Source organism: Hippoglossus hippoglossus, chromosome 22 (assembly GCF_009819705.1).
Source record: "Hippoglossus hippoglossus isolate fHipHip1 chromosome 22, fHipHip1.pri, whole genome shotgun sequence".
Lineage (NCBI taxonomy): Eukaryota > Metazoa > Chordata > Actinopteri > Pleuronectiformes > Pleuronectidae > Hippoglossus > Hippoglossus hippoglossus.
In genome coordinates, this window is record NC_047172.1 from 4,991,773 (window position 1) to 5,014,726 (window position 22,954).

Genomic DNA, 22,954 nt, shown 5'->3' on the forward strand with positions numbered 1-22,954 from the left:
GAATTGCATTAATTACCACCTGGTTGTTCTTACGAGACACACAGTCACCTAATTAATATCAAATTTAGTTATCCACAGAATGATGATGTTGTAATGTTGTGTTACAGCAACAGCTGCGGTGTAACCACGCTGCCTGGAGCCTGTGATGTGTGTCTCTGGAGACTCTGAACCACTGGAAGTCTTCACTGCGAGGACGAGTAAGATGTATGAGGGGGACACGGGGCAAACTGAAATCTCACTGGTAATTAGCATCGCCCCACTGGCTCCAGATGTTGATGGAGATCCTGGAACAGCTGGTGTTTAGCTGTAATTGCCACCATCAGCCTCCCAGCTCTCAGGTACATGTGGTTTGCCTCATCAGTCCAATGAGGACAGATTGTCTGCGTCACTCAGCTCGTCCTCCTGATTCTGCTGAAACACAACAACAAGAACAAACACTCTGAATGTTTCTGTGCGTTTCATTACATCCACTCTGCTCCACAAACACCTGCTCATATGATAGGACCTCACTCAGATGCACGTGAAACATTTCTGCTGCTTTAATTTTTCAAAAATCAGAGCCTGACTGATTTATCTGTTGGCAGATGTGATAAAGGTTTTATTTACTTTTATAATATTTATTTATTTACAGAATAAAAATGCAGAAAATATGTGTATTTGTGTTTACATTTTACATTGTATTTATTTTTGATTTATAGTCATATATAATAAAGCGTATGGTTCACCGTCTTTGTCATGAGGGCTTGATAATGATATATTACATATTTAATATATATTTGTATATTGTCCGATATATCCGTATAAGAAATTGTTTACTACCAAATATCATTATCGGCAGTGGTCTTCAAAAATCCATAATGGTAACGCTGTTATTTAATGAATTTATGTTTCCTTGGTAAATTTGTTTTAACCACACATCTTCTGCTAATTGTAAAAATGTGACTATTTGTTTAAAGCAACACTATGTGTCTTTTACTGAGCAACAGCGCCCTCTGCAGTAAAATGTCATGTTTGATTCCGATGGGCTCCATGTCCAAGTGATTAGATGGTTTTCATGGAGAGAAAAATCAAAGCATAGTCCCACTGAACTGAAACACAACTGAGCGGTGGATATTACCCACAATCCTCTGCTTCCTGAACCAGAAGAGCTGCTACTGCTACAAATAAACCAAACTCTGTTTAGAATTCTTCATATTTTAAAAGTTTCCTGCTGAATATTGGCGATAAACTCTGGTTTTTAATAACTTCTAAGTCTTTTTAACTGATCGACAGTTCAGCTTCACTCTTCAACTTGCTGGACCTGATTATGACAATTGAAGGTGCGACTCTCAGTCAGTTCCTCTCACAGGAAATCGAACCCACTCATCACAGTTCCACAGAACAGACGTTCAGGGTGAGGAGTGGGAATGAAGGAGGAAGCTGCTATAAAAATTGCACAGTGTTTCTTTAACATATTTGCTCATCGTTTCCTTTAGATGTGATTGTACAGATGATAGCTTCCTATCATTTGTACAATCACATCTAAAGGAAACGATGAGGTCAGAGCCGAGACGCTAATCTCTCAATTTGTTCTGCTGCTGTAATAAAGCCTTTTGCAGTTATCTGATTGAAAAACATCTTCACATTTAGAAGAAGAGAACGTGAAAGAGAGACTGAGGAGAAACCGACGTGGGGTCGTTACAGCGGCTCGTTGTTCATCACCACTGGATGTAGGTGAAAGGACAGATACAGTCGCTGAGAGGAGAGTATCAGGACATGTTGTGCAGCCCCTCGTGCAGAATAACCACAGACTGATTGTTGAGTGTCGTGTATAGTGCAGCCTCGGGCGGCGACTCTCGGCTGTGATTGGAGGACGTGCTCTTGCCTCCTCACTCCCACGCGGTGCCACTTCTCCCTCATCACTCTTGAAACCTTGAAATTACTGGAATCCATCAGCTGTCACGTGGATCTTAACAATCTCCGAGAGCTGCATGTCAGCACAGTGGCACTGCCCACGGGTGACCTTCGCGTCCATGCAGGGCCACAGCTGCGAGTGAGTGACAGCCCGATCTCTCCGAGGTGTGTTAAATGCGGGGAACCTTGGAAAATATTGACAAGGAATGAAAAGAGTTGAGGCTGTGAGGAAAAACGAGCATCCACTCCTCCAAGAGAGGGAGAGTGCTGCAGTCGAAGCCTTTGTGTCTCTACGTTGTACATTTGACATTTGATTTTACACACAGATCCAATTCCTTTGTGAAACCATCTGTACTTTAATATCAATGATTATTTGTATGAGGACATCAGTCACTTTTAAAAATCCTTTGTTTGCCTCCCTCCATAAAGGAGAAGCTGACGAATGTATGTTTGACAGTTTCGATTGATATTTGTCAGAAGGCATCACATCTCCATTTACTGTCAGCAACACACACAGTATAGAGACACTTGTGTGATGCACAAATCAATGGTTAATTATATTAATTCAAAAGCATTAAAATATCTTATTTTACTCCGGGATTTGTTTAATTTAACTTTCTTCTCCGTTCATTTATATTTGTATGGATTTTACGTTTCAGTGATTATACACAAGATGTGAACTGTGATGAAGAAGAGAGTGAGAGAGAGAGTGTGTGTGTGTGAGCGTGCAAGCAGGGGCGCCGCTATAAATTTTGGGCCCTATTTTGCCCCCCCCGGACATTACACACAATTCAGAGAAATGTTTTTTTTGTTCTCTTGTTGCGGTTGTTTATGTAAAGAAAATCACCGGATTTGACGGAGTTCCCCTGAAGCCTGTCATTTCGCAGCAGAAGTAACTCAGTGAATCACATTCGATTTTACTCACAGGCGCTTTTCCTAATTTCGATTGGGTGTCATTTTATTTAAATGGGTCTTTTGAAGATCAGTTAGTTTACATCTCAGCTTCAGGAGATGCACGGCTTCAGTCTGTATAGGACTGGTACATCTCTCTCTCGCTGGTTATTTCATTTATAACTTGTTAATAGATACAAAAATATATAATTTTAGTCAAATGAGCTAATACCAATAATAGTTTTCTCTGAGGGGCCCTGGAACGGTCCTAACCCCCCCTTACTGCGCCCCTGCGTGCGAAATAAAGACACTGTGTGTGTGTTTGTGTGTAATTGTGTGTAATTGTGTTTCCATCCATAGTATCAGGGGTTAACATGAGGTTTAAGTTAGGATTAGTTATTTGAAAGGTGTTAATGCAGTCAGGATCTGAGGAACATGTCGGGGAATGTCCTCACTACTACAGGAAGTCACACAAACCTCCGCGCGTGTGCGTGTGTGAGTGTGTGTGAGTATTCAAAACAAACTTTATCACCGCTGTCAAACTTCCTGCTTGGTTCAGTGTGTGAGTGTGTGTGTGAGTGTGTGTGTCCTCCACCTCCTCCACCTCCTCCACCTCCTCCTGACGGCTCCGTGTGGACGCACCAAGCCGAGCAGCAGCGTCCCCCCCTCGGATCAGACCTCCAGAGGAACCCGGGACCAATCTCAGACTCTATGATTCCAACAAACACAGAGACAGTAACTCTCCAGGTACGTTTCAACTTCCGCTTCAGCAGCTAACCGGTTAGCATGGAGTCACGAGGGGGTGGGGGGGAAGAGAAACACTGTTTAAAGTGTGTGTGAAGCGGTTTCAAACTTTTCATGTGTGTGGCCACTGACGCGTCCGCCATGTTTTGAGGTCAGAGCTCCCTGCGTGTCCCTGAGTGTCTGTGGTTGTTGTGTCACAGCCACTGAACCGTGAAACATGGAGGATCGAGGCCCGGCTCAGAGGAAGATGTCCACAGCTGGAGACAGTTTGTACAAGGTGCTGGGTCTGGAGCGAGGAGCCACCCAGGAGGACATCAAGAAGGCTTACAGGTGGGCTCTCACACTGGGACTATGGGTACACATCAGCCATTTCCCCCTTTTAAAGACTTGTACCAACACAAACTGGAGGGAAACTGGGGAGAGTTTGTGTTTTAGAGCTTGAATGACTCACACAAAACCATTTACACAACAGTTTTCACATTCATACTGTGGATCTGTGTGCTTCTCTATCACTCACACGCTGCCAGCACAGACGTCAGGGGTTCAGTATCTTGTATTGAATCTTGCCCAGGGGCACTTTGGCATTCAGAGCATTCCGCTCTCCCTCCTGCTCTCCCAGCTCAGATAATCAGCCTCCATTATAACACCAAATTTATTTGTATAGCACTTATCTAACAAGGTTATAAAGTGCTTCACAAAAACAATCCATGGCAAAAAGATGAGTGAACTAAAATAAAAGGTTTTAAATTCAGTTAAATTATAAGGGTCGAATCATAACATGATAAAATTTATATTGAAACCCAACAGTTCTTCCACATTCTGGACATTATATCTCATGTCCAGAATTGTCCAGAGAAAATCTGATCATTCAAACTTTATTTGTACAGCTCATATATTCACAATTTGCCTCACAGGGCTTAACAAGGTCATCTCCTTTCTGTCCTTAACCCTTGACTGGTGGGTGAGGGGAATAAATACCAGAAAACATAGAGGGGGGCGGCTGGGGCAGAGTGGGTAGAGGTCCTCCTCCAACCAGAGGGTCAGCAGTTCGATCCCAGTCGTTCTTGGGGCCAGATACTGGATTACCCCCCCACAGTAAAAGTGCTGCCCTCAGATGCACTGTATTAATGTGTGTGAAGAGCAATAAACTGTTCACCTCACCACTGATAATAATGATAAACTTTATTTATACAACACCGCTACAAAGTGCGTTACATGGTTGAAACAGGATTTAAACATTTCAGGGCCGAGGCAAATTAGATCAGGGAATTAAACAATATATTAAAGGGCAACATTAAAACAACAACAACAATAAAACAGACAACACAGCAGAACTGAGGCTTGTTATAAAGGCAAAGGGAGGAACTACCCAGTATTAGTCTGCTTAATAAGTGTTTATTCAACCTGCCATTTTCTTTATGACTCAACACTTCCTTCCATCAGGTTTCGTAACAACAGTAAAGTCTGTAAATATGCAACAGCATAAGAGAATTCAGTGTGAGTCTTGTGACACGAGTCGATCAGAAAGTGACCAGCAGCAATAAAACCTTTATCAGAGAAGAACCTTGTATGACGGCCCTGCAATAAACAGATAATACTCACTTCTGTCCAGATGGTTTCAGAGAAATTGGATTATATTCTGAAATTTTAATCAGCCTCAGTGGAAGTGTTTGTCTTTATTGTGTTTTACAGTGAGTGTGTAGGTTGTAAAGTAAACAACACAAACTAAGAACTCCACAGTGACTTCTGCTCAACAGATCCCACACATTAGGTGCTGTGTGTTGTAATAACCAGTAGATGTCGCTGGTGAGCTACAATACACACTTATTGCTGACATGGTGCAGAACATAAACACTTTCTTTAACAACTTGAGTTATGAAATAAAACTGACAACACATGATTGCAAATGTTTGTGTGATCGAGACCATGAAAAGATTTGGATGAGACAAGATCAAATGAAACTCTTTATTTGTCCCACAACGTTTGTTGTGTTACAGCAGTTAAAGGTGAAAGTGAAAGTTAGAAGCATCTGTAAACACAAGTAGAAACATTATCATTGATGACAAAAGGCTGCACGTTGCACAGGTTGTTATTATTATTATTATTATAATTCATGCTGCATGTTTGGATTTAAGAGGTTCAGTAAGACACAAAGACAGAAGTTAGATTTGTGTTCTGTACATTTACAGGAAGATTTATTCTGCTCATTAAGATTAATGACATACTGGACGTTTCCTTGGCAAAGATTCCATCTGTATAAAAGTTGTAGTAATAGTTCCCGCTCAGTTGTGTATCTGGTTTTGTGTTGATTCACTCACTGTGGTAAAGGCTGGTCTCTCTCATCCTTTGTGTTTCCAGGAAACTGGCACTAAGGCATCATCCCGATAAGAACCCGGACAACCCAGGAGCTGCAGAGAAATTCAAGGAGATCAACAACGCCAACTCAATCCTCAGTGACGAGAACAAACGGAAGATCTACGACGAGTACGGATCCATGGGCCTGTACGTGGCCGAGCAGTTTGGCGACGACAGCGTGAAACTGCACTTCCTCGTGAACAAGTGTTGGTTCAAGGTGAGAGACGTGGGGGGGGGTTGGTTTCAAAGCACAAACCGAGACGTCTGCAAATTTCTTTTAAAATTGTAGTTTTTCATTTCCTATATCTTGTTTTTGTGACATGTGTGTTTGTTTTAAGACACCAAAAGGTACAAAATAAACTATCAAACGAAGCAGCTCAGTGTTCCAGGTCAGACTTGAGGGATGCAGCTACAGTCTGGTGTGTATTACACGGTGTGGTGTGTATTGACATTTGTTTGCCTTCACTTGTGTTTAAGGCCCTCCTGGTGTGCGGCTGTATCTTCACCTGCCTCTGCTGCTGCTGCTGCTGCTGCTTCTGCTGTGGGAAGTGCGGACCCCCCGTCCCCGAAGAGGACGGCACCTTCCACATGGACCCAGACGACCTGGACGGGGAGTTTGGAGAACACAACGCAGGTGAGGGGACGTCTGGTTTCAAACAGTTAACACACGCTGTCTCCTGGCTGTTCACACCCAGACAACACAAGGCAATGAAACAAATGAGATACAAGCAGTTCACCCCTGATTCCCGTCTTTACCCACTGCTGACAGCTTCGTGGTAAATGTGACGTGGTGTCAGTCATGGCAAGAAAGTGAAAAAGTGTCTCTTCCTCTGAATCTTGCCCGTATCCTGCTTTGTGTTTTTTGTAGATACTTGACCTTCTCTATGTGTTTCCAGTTCAGTATTAACTTGTGTGGTTTCTGTGAAAAGCAGCACGTGGTTTGTTCAGTGTTAAATTCTGTTTCACAGCAGGAGATCCTGTGATAGTTGTTCAGCCGAGCTCTGCTGCTGCTGCTGCTGAGGATTCAGGTAAAGTTCTGGTGATGCTCAGCTGCTCTGTGCTGCTTCAACTGTCCGACAGAAGCTCTAACACTGCTGGGCCTGAACTGTGTCGCTGCAAAAACTCACTCACTAACATTCAAGGATTTCCTGGTTATAACAGCTTCCTACAGGGGCCACAGGAGAAAGCACAATCGGCTGAGGGGGGTTTTTCTTCTATCTGTGCCTCTTTATTAACTTTCCTTGTTTTCACCTGCCACTGTTGATGATGCTTTCAATGTAGAGCGGAAAAATAATGATGTAAAGAAACGTGCTGCTCTTTGAAGATACTAAAAAAAACCCTGTGTCATTAAAGTTGCATTCAATATTGATCGAAGGCTTCACCGTCGTTTGCTGTTTGTTTTAACATTTGCTCTGTTGTCCTGCTCTCTAATGCTGCGCAGTGAAATATAACGACTTGTCTATTTCTTCTAAATCTGCTGTTTTGATTGTGTTTCACAGCAGGAGGAGATCACGTGATCGTTATGCAGCCGAGCTCTGCTGCTGCTGACAAATCAGGTAAAGTTCCTCTCTTAAGGAAACTCTCCCCTGTTAGCTTCAGCTGCTGCAGAATCCAAAGTCATGTCTTTTAAATGTTTAACCCGTCAAACAGTCGGAAACACAAGAGTTTTTAGTTCACATTTGTATAAAACAGGGAAAAGCAGCAAATCTTCGTATTTAAAAGCAGGAAGCAGCAAATGTGGCATTTTTACTTGGATGTGAAGTGTAGGATTTAGATGAATGGATCTTTCTCTGATCAAAAAATAAAATAAAGATGGATGACGCACGGCCACTTGATCCCGTTGTACAAACATCTTGCGCTTCTGACGTCATTTGAAGCCAGAGGCTAAAATAAATGCTAGAAAGTTGTCGTTGTTATTAAAACTCTCTGTTTGTCACACGTGCAGATGGGAACGCACCGATTGTGATTCAGCCTCGTGCGAGCGACGGCGCCTCGGGGCCTGGGGACGCCCAACAGGAAGAGTGAGCTCAGGAATGAAGACGTGAATGAATGAGTTGAGTGCGTGGAATTTGTTCTGATTCTGAACCGTCTCTAAACCAGGTCATGGCTGTTGATGAACACAAATCCAGTGTGTGTGTGTGTGCGTGTGCGTGTGCGTGTGTGTGTGTGTGTGTGTTAGTTTCCCTCAGACTGTGGCCGACCTGCAGAAAACCTGTTCATCTCTCAGGTGTTGTCGTTTACATGAACCGGGCAGCGATCTGATTGTGCCAACGTTTCTCTTCCTTTTTAAAAAAAAAAAAAATGTTAATGGTGTATTCTTTGATCCTGTCTTTTATTTATTTCTATGAGATATAATATGGAACAACTCTTAAAAATGACTAGATGACCAGATGTTTTCTATTTTGTTGACTTGTGTACTTTTGATTATGTAAAATGTTTCCATCAGAGTTCAAACCCAGAGAAATCCACAGTTTTATTCAAGGGAATGGTACATTTAAATTTGGTCTCCTTTTTAATTTGTGTCAAATGAGCTCTACCCGTGTTTTTGTCCGTCTCGGCTCTAACCACGAAAAAACACATTGTTAGCCAGTCGGCAGTTTTGTTTGTATTGGTCACTCGTGATGGATCGAGATTCATTCATCGCCGTTTGATTCGTTACCTCATGGAAAACACGTCTTTTCCAAAGAGCTGAGCGGGGGGGGGGGGGGCACAGAGTAGCTGTACTGTACAAGCACTTGAAACTAAAGCCAACAGGGACTTTATTTTATTAAGACTTTTTGTGCCAAATGTTTCTGGTTTTCTGATATTTCTGGATGCTCCAGATGTGTTTAGAGCTTCTCTTCCTCTGTGGTGTTTGAGACGACTTATTCCCTGAGAAATTGTGACGATGTGTTAAAGGTCCAGTGTGTAAGATTTATCCTTAAAATGGGCCTTTTATATTTAAATACTTTATATTAAGAAGGGAGGGTGAGGGTGAGGTGAGGGGTATTCAGCTGCAATATGCAACTTCACCACTAGATGTCACTAAATTCTACACACTGAACCTTTAAATACTGGAATCATGTTATCTTGTAAATTCAGAGATATATTTTAAATCTGAGGTTTTTATATATGCATATATATTTATATAAAACCTTAAATTATCTTGAATCATGTTTATATTTTATGATTCTGCTGGCTGTGCATCGTTGGGTTGCATCTGTATCTAATTTTATTTGTACAAATCTGTATCTATTCCATCTATTTTTTTTTTCCATCAGGATTAAGCAGGTCAGACGATGTATTTAATTAATTCAAAAAAAGTGCCTAAAGACATTTTATATGGGAAAATGTCTTATTTTTTATTTTTTTTTGTTTGATTTAAGATTTAAAAGAACATTTGTGTATTTTGTTTAATTATCTCAACATTCCCTGGTATTGTACTGATTTTTTTTTTTTTTTACTTTTACATGTTTGCCTCTGTAAAGTTGAATATTTGTCTGATCAATTAAACTGGTAAAACTGGAAATGCTGGTTTGTCCTTTGATAAACAGTGAGCAGCACCTCTGAGATCAGAAAGCTGCCATTGGCTGCTCTCATGCTCCTCCTCTGACAGAAGGTGGGAACAGGTGGCAGGTTTTCAAGCTTCACTTTAAACCAGTTGAACTTAAAGTCAGGGAACAAGTGAAGTGTGTTCACCTGAAGAGATATGGAGTTATCCACCGATTCGGAGAAAGAACTTCTGATTGAGACTCAACCTCTCGGACGGTTTGTTTCAAATCTTTTTATCCTCTTGTAAATTCAGTTATTGCTTCACACATGTAGTATTTAATCTGGACTTATTTACTCCACTGCACTCCTCCCTCAGGACGAGTTCTCTGGAGGAAAAATACTCTGAATCCAGATCAGAGATCCTTGAAGATGCCTCTGGTTCGCTCGATCTGTGGCAAACTCACCAAACTCACCAGCTCTGCCAGGAGACGGGCACGATGCCGGCAGCTGAAAGTGACGCAAGACGTGTGGCCAGGAGGAAGCTCTTCATCGCCGGCGCCCTCACCCTCGTGTTCATGATCGGGGAGGTGATCGGTAAGATCAGAGATGAAGTAAACGACCCCCTGCATCAACATTTTGCTTTAATCTTGAGCTCACCGTGACCTGAAATATCCTTTATTTTGTCTGTGAAAGGAAAGTGTAGGAAAGTGACTCAAATATTTACTGAAGGACAATTTCCAAGAGTCAAATAGAAAAAAAACGGAAACAATATATAGAATGAAGACAGAATATTTACAATGTGAACAGGATTTTGTTCATAAAAGATGTTTTCACAGACAGAACATGAGTATTGCAGAGTTAAATTAAGTTACACCTGAGTGGATTGTTTTTACTTTGTCTTTAATTTGATTAGATTCCCTCACAACATCCAAGAGTCGTCTAAAATCCTAAACCCCTCTCCAGGTGGATACGCCGCCCACAGTCTGGCCATCATGACGGAGGCAGCTCATCTCCTCACGGACTTCGGGAGCATCTTGATCAGCATCTTCTCTCTGTGGATCTCGTCCAGACCTCGGACGCAGACCATGACCTTCGGCTGGCATCGGGCGGGTGAGGTCAAAACACAGGAGCGTAGACTTTGTTGTTTTGAAAGAGAGAGAAATGATGTTCAATGTAGAGATTTCACAAGGTTTGGTTGTTTTATTTATGTCTTTCCTTTAAATTAGCAGCTCAAAGTTTTTGAAATACTCTTGTGTGTGTGTGTGTTGTGTGAGATGAGAAGATTTATATCAGTCTCATATCTGTGCATTAAATATGAACAGAGCTGAGGCTTTTTTTTAATATATATCTGGCCAAAAAAAGTAGTTTAAAAACAGTTTTAGAAGTTGAACCTGAGGCATTTTCAGAAAATATATATATATTATTATTAAAGGTGATGATGACGATCAAGTGGATCCTAGTTTCATGAAATTTCCCTTTTTCTTCCCCCTGTATGAGATCTTGTCAAAATGATTTTGACTTGTTTTGTGTGTTTTGTGTGTGACTCTCAGTTGTTGTGTTGAACAGAGATCTTGGGCATGTTGTTGTCCATCGTCTCCATCTGGGCTTTGACGGCAGCTCTGGTCTTATCGGCCGCACAGAGGATCTCAGACGGAAACTACGACATCGACAGTCGCATCATGTTGGTCACGTCGGGCTGTGCCGTGGGCGCCAACATCCTGTGAGTGGGACGAGGTCAATTCAAGGAATCTCGTGCAGGCAGAAGTGATCAAACGTCTCTGAAAAGTGTTTTTTGATTTGTTTTACCCAGGATGGTGTTGATCCTCCATCAGTCCGGCGCCTCCCACGGACACGGCCACAGCCACGGGGTTTCCACCAGCCGGCTGCAGAGGAACGGGGAGCGCCACAGTCACGGCAACGCCAGCGTGAGGGCGGCCTTCATCCACGTGGTGGGAGATCTGCTGCAAAGCGTTGGGGTCCTGCTGGCCGCCACCGTCATCCACTTCTGGGTCAGTGGTTTCTTACGAGGAGTCGTACTTAGATCTGCATTAACTCCACTTACTGTTCTAACGCTTCCTGGAGCTTTCAGCTGCATCGTGTGGACGGAGGAAAACTCCACCACCTGATGGAGTCAGTGGGAGGTGGTTGAAAGCTCTGGAAAAAGCTAGAAAGTGGAGCTTGAGAGCGAAATCTTTATTATTTTACTTTATTTGTTGGTACAAGGTCAAGAAGTCAGAGCGTGTGGAGCATCATCTCTATTGTTTAAAACTGAAACACAATGATGAAATAAGTCCCTGGAAATGGTTGCATCAACGTTTTTGATAAATTTGAGGCTGCAGACGGAAAGATGAATGTGTTTAGTCGGAGAAGCGTATCAGCACGTGTGGAGTTGATGCAATAAACTCTTTATTCTGTGGTTTCTTATTTCTTGTTTATCATTTCTTTGACTTTGCTCACAGCCTGAATATAAAGTAGCAGATCCAATATGCACGTTCCTGTTCTCTGTTCTCGTTCTCGGGACGACGCTTCCAGTCATCAAGGATGTCCTCAGGATACTGATGGAGGGTAAACACTGCATCTACCGTCATTATAACAGTTCCTGCAGTTTCTGTTGTGGTCAGTGACTTCTTCTGTTTTCCTGCAGGAGCTCCTCAGGACATGAGCTTCAGCGCCGTGAGAGAGTCGCTGCTGTCCGTCGGAGGAGTCGTGGACGTGCACAGTTTGCACATGTGGAGCCTCAACATGAGCAACGCTTTACTATCAGTCCACGTGGTCACAGGTAAAGGCCAAAACAAATACTGCCTATCTACAGCGGGAGGGAAGACGTGTGCATGAGGTGCACAGCGGCAAGTTAATTAGTCCAGTTGTTCTGGATGTTTGATTGTCTCGGTCATATCTCAGAATTCATGACTTCTGTAAAGATTGGTGTGGCATATAAAAGTCATTCATAAATATAGATTATTAAAAAAGTGACGTCTACTAGCCGGTGGTGTAGAGCTACTGCAACTGCAAGAAAAATCACAAATGGTTAATGAAGTCAAAACCAAACCAGCCAAGAGGTGGTGTAGAGACGAGAAGAGAAGTTAAAGCTGCAGCACTGAAGTTTGTTCGGGATTATTTTAAAGTCATTACTCTAAGAAAATGTCTGTTTCTGTATTTGTGTCGTCAGAAAAAGATGCCGATTCACAGATCGTCCTCACGAAGGCGACAAAGCTCCTGCGCTCGGAGTTCGGTTTCCACAGCATCACGATCCAAGTGGAGCGTTTCAGTCCCGAGTCGCCGGCGGAGACGGACGGATGACGCAGGAAACTGAGGCAGAAGCTTCCACAAGCCTCCGACTCACCTGGTATCTGACCAGCGACTGGTGAAGATACCAGTACAGTGACTGGTGAAGCTCAACAGTTTGACATTTCAGGAGTTTTGACACTGTTGACATGTATTACACATGGTTTCCTCCCCCTTGGGTTATTTACATGGTTCCAGCCCCTACAGGTTTTATTTACATGTAAGTCCTGGACATTTTTGTTTGCTGGAGTACAGCTAGTATTTACTACTCTTGTATTCATACAACATCCTAGAGCTGTGATCCTTTGAAATGTGTATTTCTGTTGTTGTTATGGTCACGTTTGAACTTTAATGGTTTCTTAAATTTGGCTACTTCTCCTTGAAAAACTAACAAGATTAAGAAACTTTGTACAAATCTGAAATGTGAAATAAAATATATTTGTCCAGTATTTGAAACTAGAAGAATTATAATATTCTTAGATGTATTAGACAGAAATGTATAAAGTATTATGGTGTAGTCATTTTCTTTTATTTATTACAATTGAAATAACATTTTTAATTTTATGGTTGGGCCACATTGTATTTTGGATTCGAGCACAAGATGCCAAAACAATAAAAGATTTATATTATTTAAAATTACTGAAAACACATCATTTCACATCATATTTATTTTATTTTAAAGAATAAAGTGATTTGAATAAGAAAATAGTGACACTTCACTAAACCCAAATCTTTAATGAAGGGTCAATGTATTCAAACTGAAACCCCGGTTCCTCAAACCAAACGGGCACAGAAATATTAGGTCGTACATACGCACAACAAATTCACACACTACATACAGATAATCTTCACTCATAATATTCAATGTAGAGTTAGTGTGGATGGAATCCTGGTCGAGATGTGAAATGGAATCAGAAACACACATATGAAACTTGCAGACGTTAATCTGACGGTGAAAAGATCTGGAAACACGATCTGCTCCAGGCGTCACGAAAATATCTTCACAGGTGAGAATGTGTGAGTTAAATAGTTCGACGTACTACAGAAAACACTGGAAACTCCCGGGTGGGAACACGCTTCCAGGAAACCCCGTCTCTAGTGGGCTCTACTGGCGGTGCACGTCCTTCCAGTAGTTGTCGTAGGCCTCCTGGAACATGTTCTTGCAGGAGATTTTAGCTTTGAGTTTGGAGCAGATGAGGAAGGAGCCGCCCATCTTCCTGTGGAGGGAGTAGGTCTCCTCGGGAGGAGGCGTCAGCCGCTCCCTCAGCATCACGGGGATCAGGCTGTGGATGCGCTCGGTGGTGCTCTGGGCTCCGAAGTCGAAGGGCTCCTCGCAGGAGAAGGCCTCGCCCAGGATCATCACGGCGTCCACGTGAGCGCTCTCCATCGACTGAGGATCAGACACGAGGAGTTAGTGATGATAATAAACAGGCTTTAAACCAAAGTTCAGCGGTTGGAGAAATACACTGATTTGATTTCTGGCTTAAATTCCACAGTTTGTTGTGGTTTGCAGTGATGTTTATTTACCTTTGACTCGTATCCTGTGAGGAACTTCATGTCTCTGGATCTCTGCAGGACGCCCTCTCTGTCCTGATGTGCAGCTGCCTTAATGACCTGGTGTGAGAACGAGCACATTAAATAAAAATACTTACAATCTCATGAAACACTTTCATTATGTCTCATTCCAAATATGGAATACAGTCACTTTTCTCTATGTAGAAACATTTTTTCATTAGTTTTTGGTATAAACTGGAATTATATCACATAATGAAGGTTTTGTGACGTAAAGACAAAATGATTTGTTGTTGAAACAAGAAGGTTTTTGTAATATGCATTAATAACGTGAAAATATCTAAAAAGAAACTGTACAGATAGTTGGAATGTAAGTGAAGGTTTTTACAGTGTCTCACCTCGATGTACGTGTCAGTGAAGCTTTTGTCAAATCCTCGTGTCGCTCCGAAATCCAACAACGCTACCTGAAGGCAAGAAACGGGAAAAACAGACCAATTAGAGAAAAGATTTAAATGTACAAACAGTGTGTTTATTATTGACAAACCGAGGTGAAGTGACCTTGTGCGTTTGTGGGTCAAAGAAGAAGTTGGACCAGTTTGGATCCGTCTGCATGTATCTGAACTCAAACAGCTCCCTCAGGCACAAACTCAAGATCTGCTCACAAATCTGAGGAGAAGAAGGAAAAGGATTCACTCTCTATTGAGCTGAATTATTATGAAGTGATGAAACGTGTTGAACGACACAAACGATGAGTAAAAACGAGCTTCACGATGGGCTGACATGTCTCCCGGGGTTTTAGAGGCGGCGTGTGTGTCTGTATTTATCACGTCGCCTTGACCACGTCCAGAGATTGCAGCGTCTTGGCAACGAGCCGTGTTCAGAGTCCGTACCTCATTCCTGAGTTCCTGGGACAGGTCGGTGGCCTGGTCCAGAGGGAAACCAGGCACCAGCGTGGTGGTGAGGACGTGCTGGCTGCTCAGCTCGTCGATCACATCGGGCACATAGAAGAACGGGTGATCTGTCAGCAGCTCCCTGCAACGCAAACCACAGAGTTAAAAAAAACACACGTTACCAACATGAAAGCATCAAAACACTCCTGGGTCATTGGGCTCGAAGGTCGTGACTAAGTTTGTAGATCTAAAAACTGCTCTCAGGAACTTCATTTGTTTGGCCACATGGGGGCAGTGGAAACAAGTTGTACAACACAGCTGATATCACAGTTTAGGTTGAGACATGTGTCAGCAAACTAGAGTCTGACCAATATGGATTGTGGTCCCTATTCGATACCTACATTAGGGAGTGAATATTTTGTGATTACGCTATATTGGCTGATATATATATACAAAAAATTTGGCAATGATTCCCAATGAAATGTAATCGAGCCTTGATATTTTACAGTTTAAGCACAAACTTCACTATAAATATAAAGAAAGCAAAAATACAACCAAATATATAGAACTTATATCGAAATTATTTTGCATTTTGCACATCTTTTCTGCATTTTTTATTCTGTAAAACAAAAGATCTTCATATCGGCAAACAAACGCTGATATTGATTTGTCTTTTATTGATCGGCTCTATAAGATACTTCTCCATATTAAGAGGCTAAAGGCAAAACGTTTGGAGAACACTGATATTAACAATCTGCACCACAGGGAGTCATACTTTGTAAAATGTGTTCCAATGTGTAGAACAAATACACGTGAACGACTCACTGGAACTTTTTGGCACATTTTGCCTCCCTCACGTAGTCACACTCCAGCGCCAGCTCTCGGCTCATGACCTCGATAAGGTGCTCGGGAAACAGACCTGTGAACGAGAGGATCAGGACATCGGAGCGGCTGCAGCCGGTTAGTGCGTCGACAGAGGACGTTACAACAAGCAGACAAAAGCAGCCGTTATCATAAAACTGATATAAATGTTACCTTCAGGCAGCACGTTGCTTAAACTCAGTGCCGTCATGATATTATTCACGTCACTGTCGATACTCTTGGCGACTCCAGGATACTGAAAGAAAAGGTTTGATGGTGTGATGGTGAAGTTCACTGTTGCCTCAGAGTTTCACTTCCACACTCACCTGAATCTTCATGGCCACCTCCCTGCCGTCCTTCAGCCTCGCCAGATGCACCTGACCGATGGACGCCGCCGCAAACGGCTTCTCCTCGAAGTACTCCAGCTGCTCTCTCCAGTTTGGGCCCAGGTCGCTGCTGATGGCTTTCTGCAGAGGGAGAAGAACCCGTCTCAGCCCTGAACTGAGTGTGGGTTGATCATCACAGATCTGAACTGTACCGTCATCTGCTTGGTCGGCATGAAGTCGGCACTCTGTCGAACTCGCTCGAAGATTTTGGCCAACTGAGGGTTGATGAAAGCGTCGTCTGAGAGGGAGAAGAAGAGAAGAGGGAAGCTGATGATGGTCATAGATAATTAGCTGTGAGGGTGCATTCAAAGTCAAAATGGCCGTTAAAGGAACTCAAGAGTTTCTTTGTCCTAGTTTGTGCTTCATGATATTTGAATTAGTTTTTCTGAAAGAATAAATTATTAAAAACCTTTTTCTTTTTTTTTTAAATCAACCAAATTAATGTAGATGCAGAGATAATATATCTCATTGCTCTTTTTGTACATATGCATGAAAGATATGTAATAATGTAATATAATATTAATATAGTTGAAAAGTGAATCGCACCTCAAGGTCCATGTTCAGCATAAATGACTAAATTGTTTATATTTAAAAATAGATTACTAACAATTATTTGCATGAAAGTTGCATAAACATTGTTTCTGAGCCACAGCAACATAATATTTTTAATTAATTTGACAAAACTGTCAGAAAAAGCTTCTTATTCCCACATGTGGCAGTTAAAGAGAAACATTGGAATATATTTTGAGTTGTTTTTATGAAATATATAATAATAGTCACGTTTTTTGTCTCAAAACAATTTAGCCAATTTATAGGGGGGGGTGGACATCTCAGAACAACACTGTACTGGAAGCTCTGTGCTGTTTCCAGCAAACAGGCTGTTCAGTCCGACAATAGCTCCTCTGCTATGGCACTTATTGTGTTCAGCTGGCCCCAGGTTTATTTTTGGTGATGACATTTCCACGTTGGTAAAAGGGACCTTACAGGGACACATGAGACTTTACTGTCCATAGCATGAGATGTCCTCTGTGTCCTGATGTCCCCGTGTCATGTAACGTTACTTTGGGCCGTGGCACTGAAGACAAACTCGTGTTTAATGGGAACTTTTCTCACCTTGAATGCTGAGCATCTGTCCCAGTTTCAGAGCCGCACCTCGGACTTTGCAGAGCGTCCGAACGATTCTCTCAGCGTTGGCTTCCGAGAGGAAGGCACTCGAATTCAGGACAGATTTCTTATCGTCTAAAAGAATAAACATATTTAACATCAAGCACAGATTATTAGAAAAATTTCCAATTTCAGACTTTAAACTTTGTATTATCTTTCATTAATACATTCAGTAATGAGGTAGAAATCCTTTGGTTGAAATTAATAATGAGTCTCTGGAGGTGTTTTAGAAAATTTCAATAAACAGAAATATAATGGAGCTTGTTACTGACTGTGTTGGTCAAAACAAAGTCCAAAGGTGGATTATCAAACTGACTTTGTTTGACTTGCACTGCAACTATGAGTTATTTCATATCAGCAGCAAACTGTGACTGATATGATTCCTGAATCTTCCTCTATAAGAACCCTGCACTCACATGTTGCTGTGTGATTTAACTGTTTTAAATAAGCAGTTGTTCAAACTCCTCAATCTCTTTGTTATATATATATATATATTTCTATGGTTACTATATACTGTATGTAAATTATACTTTAATAAACTCTCAGCACCATTGGATTTCCTTTGATTTTATGATGTTGGTGCCAGTGCGAGACCGGACTTCCTGTAGAGACACTCTAACAACGATGAAAAACGATAAAATATAATAAAAAATATGATAATAATATAATAAATACAATAAAATACGTTTTTACGTTAAAAAAAGCTTTCCAAGAATGAGCATAAATCATTTTTTTAAATCAGGATTTGTTGGATACACAAGTTAACAAAACACTAAGAATCTGACAAAGAATTTAACACCAACTTTTCTTGATACTCGATGCTCAGATGTCACCAAACAACTTCATTCACTGCAGTGAAAAACTATTTTAAATCTTATTGGTGCCTCATGTTGAACTGGCTGATTATCTTATTATCTTCATAATAAAGGTTGTTTTAAAGTAATTTTCTATCGGTGAGATTGAATTTGAAGCCAATTCCAGTGTTTCAGTTAAACAGAAACATAAAAGAATTTCCTTTGAGAAGCAAATTTAACCCTTTTGACATGAAACTGAATTATGAACCATTTAACAACAGAAAACACCACAACATCCTCCCCCCCCCCCAACACCTTGTTGTTGTGGTTTCAAACTCTTCTTGGCAACTTCAGCGATCGCCCCAATCCCAAGTCCAACGGCCAGACCTGCAAAAAGAAATGAAAACAATGAATGATTCACAAACTCTCTCAGCTCCGCATCTGATAACGGCAACAAGAAAAGGAGGCGATAACAGCAATCAGCAACCAGAGGTGGGTTCAGTCTCTGAAAACAAGTCTGAGGAGTCCTGAGGAGGTCAGGAGCAGGAAGGAGAGGAGGAGCTAATATCTGACCACAGGTTTTATCTGATGTTTGATTCTCAGCCGGGACTCGGACACGTCTCCTCAGCTGTTGATAGTCGAAGTCCTGAGAAGGAGCAGCTCTTCTCACAGTGTGACCCCCGCTCTCCACAGAGCTGCTGACCCAGGGTCATCAAGGCTGATCCTCTCAGCTATTAAACTTTGATGTCCAGGGAAAAGGAACATGTTGAATAATAAAACAATAAATGTATAAAAGGTTGTGGCTTCGTGTAAACTCTGCTGTGACCACATCCTGCTCTGGAGGGAGTGTCAGCGCTGCCAGCGTCAATCTCAGAACCTGTTTAAACAACTAATGAAATAATTCATTCAGGATTATCACAAATATCTTGAGCAGATAAAAGTTTTAGAATCTGATTGTGAGTCATTTTATTTGTTTAGTTATAAGAAACAGAGTGAACTCAACATTAGATGAGTCCAGAAACACATCAGGACTCATGATACTGAATTAAAAACTAAGGATTTTATAATCACTGATTCATCTGCTGCCTATTTCCAAACTTAATTTAATCAATTAGCTCAAATATAAAGCAGAAAAAGAGAAATGATCAAGTTTAAGAAGCTGAAAGAGTTTTTCTTGGTATTTTAGCTTAAAGAAATGACAAAGAAAATAATTTTAAACAGTTTTACTAACTGATGTTGCACTTCAGTGACACGTCCACATTCCTGCTCATGCTTTAAACATCACGAAGAAAACTTGGTTGATTTCAAAATAAAGAATAAAAAATGTTTTTCAAAGGAAAGGTTCAAAGGTTTTATGAGGAAGGAAATTATTTTGAAACGTTTGTCAGACCTCAACAATACATCAGGGAGTTTTAGTGACACTGAGAGTGGACGTCATCTTTTAGAAAACTCCACGACAATCAAAGGAAGAGCACAAAAGCAAAAAATTAAAAAATGAAAAGAAGATCTGACATTTTGAGCTGCTGCCAGTGATTCAAGTTTTTTTGTTTGATTCAATACGTTTTGCTGAGCGTGCACTTTGTCAGCAACTCTCCACGTCACATTCATCAAGATCTCAGCCAGTAATCTAACACTGGTTACACAGCACTGGGGCCACTGAGGGTCAGACGCCTTGCTGAAGGGCACGCTGGAAGTAGCTGTAAATATTTACCTTCCACACAGTTTCTGGGCTCTGTGATTCTGAACTATAGAATCAAAACATTTACGCACCTCCAAAATTCATCAGCCTTCCTAAGCGTGTGACCGGCACCTTCCTCTCTCGGGCTCGTTCACTGAGCTGAAACAAAAGAAAACACGATGCTCCAGAGCAACACTGACGCAGCAGGTGCAGCCATGAACGAAGCAGTAGAAGATGTGAATACCACTTGTTTGTGTTGCTTGTTGTCTGTTTTCTTGGCGTTTCTGGCTTTGTCGATGTCCTCTGACGTCAGCCGCCCCACGGTGGAGTTGTCCTGGTTAAACAACCTGGTGTGTCCGCAGAACAGCCGACTGGACCAGTCCCTGTGGTACTTCAGATGTTTAGCGCCGGGTCCACCGCGGCAGGGCCCCCATCCGCCGTCTACACTGCCGGGGAAACGGTTGCTGAAACACGCCGCCATGGTAGAATATCTGTGAAGCGTAGTTCTGTGGACGCAGACGTCCTGAGGTTTGCTCAACGGCTCCTGGAGGAAAACAACAAGGGTCAGAGGGACAGTTAGAGAAAAAAACACAAAACAATGATTCCACATAATTTAAATCTGTATTAAAGAACCAAACTTCATTATTCATTCCACTTTTTTCCTTTTAATATTTCTAACTATATTTTTGACTACTGTTGTATTTACAAGATGTTTTTCAAGTCGTCTGAAACTCTGAATTGATTTAAACATTTGGTTTGACTTTAATTATTCTTGTGTTTATTGTAGGTTTTCCTTGTGTGTTTACAAAGGTGCCTTGAAATACATTTTATTATTATTCATCATTATTATTTAAGAGAGATTAACTAGTAGAGTTTATTCTTGTCAGCCGTTCATCTCCTTCGCTTTAAAATCATTTTCCCGTTGGATTCATATCAGAGTCATTCGGCCAAGTCATATTTTTTCTATTATTTCAAGCCAAACTGACCTAAACAGTCACTTTTTTAAAATCAACTGATCAACTACAAATCACAGACAGGCATTTTCAGAGCTGTCGTGCATGAAGGTGGTCAACAGGCGCCTGAATAAGAAAGTTATCGCAGCACCACCAAAGCAGCACCTCACAGAATTAGGGGGGTGTAAATTGGATTTATTTTATCGGACAACTAATCCCACAGAGTGTCTGGACCAAGGGCGTCTCACTTAATGAAGGTCAGACACAGTCTCAGCAGCAACTGTTGTAAACTTTATGCGTCCACTTGAGATTTTAGTTGTAATTTAGTGCCCTGCAATAATTCAAATCAGTGGTCGCAGGAGAAATCTGAGGGCGACACAACCTTCATGTCACAGTTTGACTTGTTGAAGTGAGAGAAGTTTCAAGGTGGAGGACTTCTGCAAGGTGAGAGAAAAAACATCTGTGGGACAAACAACAATGAAGTTATTTTGGTCAAACACTCCTATCAGACGCCCACATCAGCTGAATCCCTGTGGTTTGTCCTCCAGCATCACCCGCCTCACGGAGCCGCTCACTGTTGTGGGTGTTGATGAGGTGACGCTGGCAGAAACAGACAGAGGAGGAATCTGGGCTGCGTGTTTGTGAAACGCTACACCGCTCTGCAGCAGCATGACGGGCAAATCACGGCCCACTGCTCACCCTCGCTGACCCCCCGGCGTGATGGAGGCTCCCCGGCCTCCGGCTCCCAGGGCTGGTCAGGGCGCCTGGTGGGGCTCTGCAGGCCGCCTGCCTCACCCAGGTCAGACCCCTCCGGACCACAGCGTCCCCTGTCATGGTGTTGTCCTACTCAGACCTGCAGGGACAAGACAAACAGACACATCTCTGAGCAACAGGTGGTTTTTTTAAGGTTGTGATGTGTCAATCATTTCCCAATTTGGCATCAATACACATCCATCTGTGTGTGATGTTTGAGAAACCATCAGTTTATGCTCCCAGGCTTGTTGGATTAAACATGATTGCACATCCACAGCATGCTGGTGCAAAACAACCCAGTCAAACACTGATACAAGTGTTTAACTGGGTGATAAGAGCAGAAAGTCAGAAACAAGCACTGGGATGAATTTCAACAACCAAACCTGAGAGAATAAATAAACAAACATTGGATGTACTTTGACTAAATGACAGACAGAGACAGAGACAGAGAAGGAACTCACCAGCAGAAGTTCCCTCAGCTCTGGGAACCAGCTCTGATCATCGTGCAGCTTCACTTCACCTGGATTTCACTTCTTCTTCTCAACTCTTCAGCTCCGGCGCTCGAGCGACGACACGCGACTTGTCCCCTCGAGGCGAAGCTGCACCGACTCGGGCCAATGAGGCAAAGTTCAGCCGCAGGACTCCGAGCATCAACTGGTGTGAGAGCCTGTCAGTGTCTGGTCACAGCTGACGTGTCCCCGCAGGGCGGTCCCTGAACTGCACACGTGCTGCGTTCAAGAGCAACCCGGGAATTCCCAGGGAGCACAAATTAAGTTTGATTCAGAAGTAGTAAGTTTTAAAAACATATTTAACAAGAGGATTACCTGCGTAGTTTAAAAGCTGTAACTATCAGGAAAGACCTTCAACAAGAAGAGTAAAAGTGAGTTGTACTTAAAAACCACAATGGTTTTATTCTGAAATGTGTCTTTCAGATTAAAATCAACTCAAAATATGAAATAAATGTAATTTACAGATTCTGTCATCCTGGCACACAAAACACTTATATTAGATTTATATGTCGCTTAGTTGTACAAACATCAATCTGCCTTTCTGTCTTTATGGTGTAAATACTGTTCGTTATCTAAATGCTAACATGAAACCATCTCCAGGCTTAAGATGGTTTAGATTTAACAACTATAAAAGCAGAAACTGGGACAAAATAAAATCAGTTCCTTTCATTTGTTAAATGTGGAAACATTTAACTTCTCTCAGTCACCAGTTTATTAAGTCAAAAAATAAATAACCAGTATTTCTCTTACTCAGCTTGTCCTCGCTGATATGGACAAATACTCACACCTCTCTGTAACAGTTCCAGCAAAAACGT

At 41.9% G+C, this 22,954-nt stretch overlaps 3 protein-coding genes across 8 annotated transcripts; 2 read left to right on the forward strand and 1 right to left on the reverse strand.

Annotated features, from left to right (window-relative positions):
* Positions 1–3,208: 3,208 nt before the first annotated feature.
* Positions 3,209–9,389, forward strand: LOC117755702 (dnaJ homolog subfamily C member 5-like). 5 transcript variants are annotated; one of them, XM_034575704.1, is made up of 7 exons: positions 3,209–3,531; positions 3,729–3,858; positions 5,887–6,100; positions 6,361–6,517; positions 6,855–6,911; positions 7,386–7,439; positions 7,829–8,170. In XM_034575704.1, exons 2-7 carry the CDS (start codon positions 3,746–3,748, stop codon positions 7,906–7,908), a joined length of 675 nt encoding a protein of 224 aa, XP_034431595.1. In that variant the 5' UTR covers positions 3,209–3,531; positions 3,729–3,745; the 3' UTR covers positions 7,909–8,170. The 5 variants fall into 5 exon arrangements, with proteins under 5 accessions (XP_034431595.1, XP_034431593.1, XP_034431594.1 ...); XM_034575702.1 differs by having other exon boundaries at positions 3,210–3,531; positions 7,383–7,439; XM_034575703.1 differs by having other exon boundaries at positions 3,211–3,531; positions 6,852–6,911.
* Positions 9,390–9,445: 56 nt separating this feature from the next.
* On the forward strand, positions 9,446–13,162 carry LOC117755701 (zinc transporter 2-like). The gene is made up of 10 exons (XM_034575700.1): positions 9,446–9,630; positions 9,731–9,948; positions 10,318–10,464; positions 10,921–11,074; positions 11,165–11,363; positions 11,814–11,919; positions 11,999–12,133; positions 12,524–12,707; positions 12,768–12,830; positions 12,865–13,162. The coding sequence occupies exons 1-8, from the start codon at positions 9,572–9,574 to the stop codon at positions 12,652–12,654; spliced, it is 1,149 nt and encodes a 382-aa protein (XP_034431591.1). The 5' UTR covers positions 9,446–9,571; the 3' UTR covers positions 12,655–12,707; positions 12,768–12,830; positions 12,865–13,162.
* A 49-nt stretch (positions 13,163–13,211) lies between these two features.
* Positions 13,212–22,325, reverse strand: LOC117755700 (atypical kinase COQ8A, mitochondrial-like). 2 transcript variants are annotated; one of them, XM_034575697.1, is made up of 15 exons: positions 22,092–22,325; positions 21,577–21,730; positions 20,169–20,468; positions 20,017–20,083; positions 18,562–18,633; positions 17,402–17,527; positions 16,441–16,526; positions 16,229–16,369; positions 16,077–16,158; positions 15,867–15,960; positions 15,042–15,183; positions 14,710–14,817; positions 14,550–14,615; positions 14,167–14,253; positions 13,212–14,029 (listed from the first exon to the last, which is right to left on the reverse strand). In XM_034575697.1, the coding sequence occupies exons 2-15, from the start codon at positions 21,709–21,711 to the stop codon at positions 13,745–13,747; spliced, it is 1,791 nt and encodes a 596-aa protein (XP_034431588.1). In that variant the 5' UTR covers positions 21,712–21,730; positions 22,092–22,325; the 3' UTR covers positions 13,212–13,744. The 2 variants fall into 2 exon arrangements, with proteins under 2 accessions (XP_034431588.1, XP_034431590.1); XM_034575699.1 differs by lacking the exon at positions 22,092–22,325 and having other exon boundaries at positions 21,577–21,588; positions 21,627–21,730.
* Positions 22,326–22,954: the final 629 nt, after the last annotated feature.